At 53.0% G+C, this 4,553-nt stretch overlaps 1 protein-coding gene across 1 annotated transcript; it reads right to left on the bottom strand.

Annotated features, from left to right (window-relative positions):
* Positions 1-2,856: 2,856 nt before the first annotated feature.
* Positions 2,857-3,357, bottom strand: LOC120653468. The gene has a single exon (XM_039931213.1). It carries the CDS (start codon positions 3,355-3,357, stop codon positions 2,857-2,859), a length of 501 nt encoding a protein of 166 aa, XP_039787147.1.
* Positions 3,358-4,553: the final 1,196 nt, after the last annotated feature.

The raw sequence follows: 4,553 nt of genomic DNA, 5'->3' as shown, positions 1-4,553 counted from the left end.
AGAATGGCGAATAACCGGTAGCCCGGCTTCTCTGTGTGCGTAGCCCCCAGACTACTCTGGGTAGTTCTTGGAGCCACTTTGCACCATATTTTTTGATCGGGTCAAAAATTCTGGCCTTGAGCCCCTGGAGGATCAAGCCATTGGCCCTTTCGACTTGGCCATTGCAGCTGGGATGCACTACAGAGGCATAGTAGACATCAATGCAGCTCTCTTGGCAGTAGTCCCAGCTAGGCACACCAAATCGGTGTGATATCTCGATGAACTCGACTGCCTTGGCAGCTGTAGTGGCTATCGCTGGCTTGACTTCGATCCATTTCGTGAACTTGTCGATAGCTACGAATAAGTGGCTGTATCCGCCAACTACCGTCGTCAGGGGTCCCACCGAGTCGAGTCCCCAACAAGCGAATGGCCAGGAAGGCGGTATAGTTCGCAGGGCCTGAGCCGAGACGTGCTGCTGCTTAGAGAAGAACTGGCACCTAGGACATCTTCTGATGATGTTTCGGGCGTCGGCCAGAGCCGTGGGCCAGTAGAAGCCTGATCGGAAGGCTTTCCCCTCGAGGGTAGAGGCACCCGCATGGTTGCCGCGAATACCTAAGTGGATATCGCTAAGGAGTCGGACTCCTTCATAATGTGTGATGCATTTGCATAGGGTTCCTGAGGATGCCGAGTGCCTGAACAACTCGGTTCCTATAACGACATAGTTGCCGGACCAGCGTGCGAGCTTCTCGTGCTCCTTTCCCTTTGGGTAGCTTTTGTTGTTCTTGATAAAGTCGATGATGGGGGAGCGCTAGTCGGTGTCAACAGTTAGGACCTGCTGCCCTATGGCCGGGACCAAGTTGGGCTTTGTAGGAGGTTCCTCTTCCATCTTGACCATAGGGCTATTGAGTGCTTGAACAAACATGCCAGGTGGTACGATTGACCACTTGGACCCGAGCTTGGACAGAACATCTGCCGCCACGTTGTCATCCCTGGGGACATGGTGGAACTCCAAACCATAGAACTTAGCTTTGAGCTTCCTGATCTCCCGGCAGTAGGCATCCATCTTCTCCATGGTGCACTCCCAGTCTTTGTTGACTTGCTGTATGACGACTTTGGAGTCACCATAAGCCAACAAACACTTTATGCCAAGTGTGACAGCGTTCCGGAGATCATGGATGAGAGCTTCATACTCAGCAGTGTTGTTGGTAGCCTTGAAAAGTAACTGGAGGACGTATTTCAGTTGTTCACCTTTCGGGGAGATGAAGAGGACTCCAGCGCCGGCTCCATCACGGTTGAGGGCGCCGTCGAAGTACTTGATCCAGTGCTCGGACTTGGTGTCAGGTGGAGGGTCTTGGATCTCGGTCCATTCAGCGATGAAGTCGGCCAATGTCTGAGATTTGATTGTAGATCGTGGCGTAAACTCAATAGTGAAGGCACCGAGTTCTACTGACCATTTGACGATTCGGCCATTGGCGTCCTTGTTGTGCAAGATGTCACCGAGTGCATAGGATGAGGTCACCTTGATCTTGTGGGCCTGGAAGTAGTGCCGAAGCTTTCTTGACGTTATTAGGATGGCGTACAGCAGCTTCTGCACTTGTGGGTAGCGTGCCTTGGACTCGCCGAGTACTTCACTGATGAAGTAAACTGGTCACTGCACCTTGTAGACATGACCCGGCTCGTCTCGCTCGACGACTAGGACGGTGCTCACCACGTTGGTGGTGGCGGCGATGTAGAGGAGAAGGATTTCCGCGTCTTCTGGTGCCGTTAGGACAGGTGGCGAGGTGAGAAAGTCCTTGAGCTCCTAGAATGCTTTGGAAGCATTGTTGTTCCACTCAAACTTGTCGGACTTCCGGAGAAGTTTGAAGAAGGGTAGGCCTCTATCGCCGACTCGGCTTATGAACCTACTCAAGGCAGCCATGCACCCTGTGAGCTTCATCAGATCCTTTTTGCTCCTGGGAGCCTTCATGAACCTAATGGCGTTGACCTTGGTGGCGTTAGCTTCAATGCCCCAGCTACTGACTATGAAGCCGAGTAGTTTTCCGGACGGGACACCGAATACACACTTGGTCGGGTTGAGTTTCCATTTGAATTCTGAGATTTTCAAATGTCTCGGAGAGATCTGTAATGAACTGATCATTACATTTTTCTTGACGACGACATCATCGATGTAGGCCTCGGCGTTGCTCCCGATCTGCCCCTGGAGGCATCTCTGAATGGCCTTCTGGTAGGTGGCGCCGGCATTCTTGAGGCCGAATGTCATGGTGTTGTAGCAGTAGGCCCCGAAAGGGGTGATGAAGGACGTCTTCTCTTGATCCAACTCCTTGAGGGCTATCTGGTGGTACCCTGAGTAATAGTCAAGAAAAGAAAGGATGACGTACCCGGCCGTCGAGTCGATGACCTGATCGATGCGTGGTAGAGGAAAGGGGTCCTTAGGATAGTGTTTGTTGAGATCGGTATAGTCAACACACATACTCCATTCACCATTTTTCTTTTTTACAAGGACTGGGTTTGCCAGCCAATCTAGGTGTGCAACTTCTTTGATAAAACCAGCGGCGAGGAGCTGGGTTACTTCTACCCTAATAGCCTCCTTTCGATCCTGCACGAAGCAGCGGAGCCGTTGCTTGACGGGTCTCGCCTTCATGTCCAGATCTAAGGAGTGCTCAGCCTCCTCCATTGGGACCCCAGCATGTCAGATGGCTTCCATGCGAAGATGTCCCAATTCTCCCGGAGGAAGGAGGTGAGCGCATCTTCCTATGCCGGGTCGAGGCTGGCCCCGATCACGGCAGTCTTGTGCGGCTCTTCGTCCTGGAGGACGATGGTCTTGGTCGCCACGGCTGGCGCGAGCTGCGACTCGGAAGTCGACTCCTTGGCGGGGATCTACTGCTTGTCCGCCAGGAGGTTCTTTGCTGCCTGGGCAACAAGAACCGAGTTCCTGGATCGCTCCAGGGTGTCGGAGAGCTCGATATTCTTGGCCTCGCACACGTAGGAGGTCTGCAAGTCTTCGTAGACTGAGAGGACCCCCTTTGGAGCTGGCATCTTCAGGAGAAGAAACATGTGCTTGGGGATCGCCATGAACTTCGCGAGGGAGGGTCTTCCCAGGATAGCATCGTAGGAGGTCTCGAATTCGGCGACCTCGAAGTTGACGTACTCGGTACGGCAGTTGTCGCGGGTGCCGAAGGTGACCGGCAAGGTGGCCCGGCCGACTGGAGTCGACCCGGCTTCGGGGATGATGCCATAGAAGGCCTGGTCAGATGGGACCAGGGATGTCATGTCGTAGCCCATGCTCTCCAACGTACTGGTGAAGATGATGTCGAGGGCACTGCCACCGTCGACGAGTACTTTGGCCAGGCAGACCTGGCTGACCACCGGGCTCACCATGAGGGGGAAGGCACCCGGCCTGGGCAGGTGAACCCAGTGATCACGGCGGTCGAAGGTGATCGGCGTCTCCGACCACCGCAGGGGTTCAACTGGGTGTTTGAACATCAGGTTGACTTCGCGATCATCCAGCTTAAGCTTGCGCTAGCATGATGGCTTGCTGGGGCCGCCGAATATGAAGTTGACGACCCTATCTTCTTCATGGAAGTTCCCTAGGAAATCCTCCCTCTGATCGTCGTTGTCTCGCCTGGGCGAGTTGCGCCTCCGTGGGCGCGCCCGGGTGGCTCTGGAACCACTCGGCTTGTCGCGGTCGTCGCGGCGAGGTTGCTTGGAGTCATCGTCCTTGTTGACGCCGTTGGAGAGTGCTCGGCACTCCCGGGCGGTGTGATTTACGTCCTTTTGCCAAGGACACTTGCCATCCAAGAGCCGGTCTAGGTCCGCTTGTTTGAGGGTGGAGCGGAACTGGGACCTCTTGGCAATGGCGACTGTGTTCTCGGGGCACACTTGCGGTCCCAGTTCTTGGACAACTCGGCAAGGTTGTGCTTCTTCCCATGACGAGGTGGGCGATCGTCGCGTCGGTGTTTCGGGCGATTGTTCCGCTGAGAGGGACGCTCGGAGGAGTCGTTCTTGATCTTGTGCCAGCGGTGGGCCCACTCGGCATCTTCCATGTCGGCGTGCTTGTTGACGACCGTCATCATGTCGCCCACGGTCTTGGGATTGCTCTCGGACATCTTTCTCCATAGTTCAATGCTATGGAGGCCTTGGTGGAAGTGGTGGATAACATCCCTGTCATCAACCTCCATAATGGTATTACAGTTAGCGAAGTACCTCTTGATGTAGTCGCGGAGGGACTCGTCAGGTTGTTGGGTGACGCTGGCCAGATCCCATCTGGTTTTGGGACCCGGGCAAAATGCCTGGTAATTGTAACACCCTAATTTAAATTTCAGCATTTATCAATAAATTAATTGGCTTTATTTAATTTTTCTAAGGATTTTTGTGCTAGTCTTGCATTTAATCCAAATTTTTGTTCCTTAAATAATTAAAATTTTATCTTAGGTTAAATTTTGTGTTGCATTCATGCTGGTGCATACTTTTATTTGAGTGTGGTTTGAATTCAAATTTATATTTGAATTCAAGCTTTGTTTGAATTAGAAATAGAAGAATTAGAAAAGAAACCCAAACTCAACCCATCTCCCCAG

The sequence above is a fragment of the Panicum virgatum genome, chromosome 1N (assembly GCF_016808335.1).
Source record: "Panicum virgatum strain AP13 chromosome 1N, P.virgatum_v5, whole genome shotgun sequence".
NCBI lineage: Eukaryota > Viridiplantae > Streptophyta > Magnoliopsida > Poales > Poaceae > Panicum > Panicum virgatum.
The sequence above is the reverse complement of the archived record's forward strand: the minus strand, read 5'-3'. Positions and strand labels throughout refer to the sequence as shown.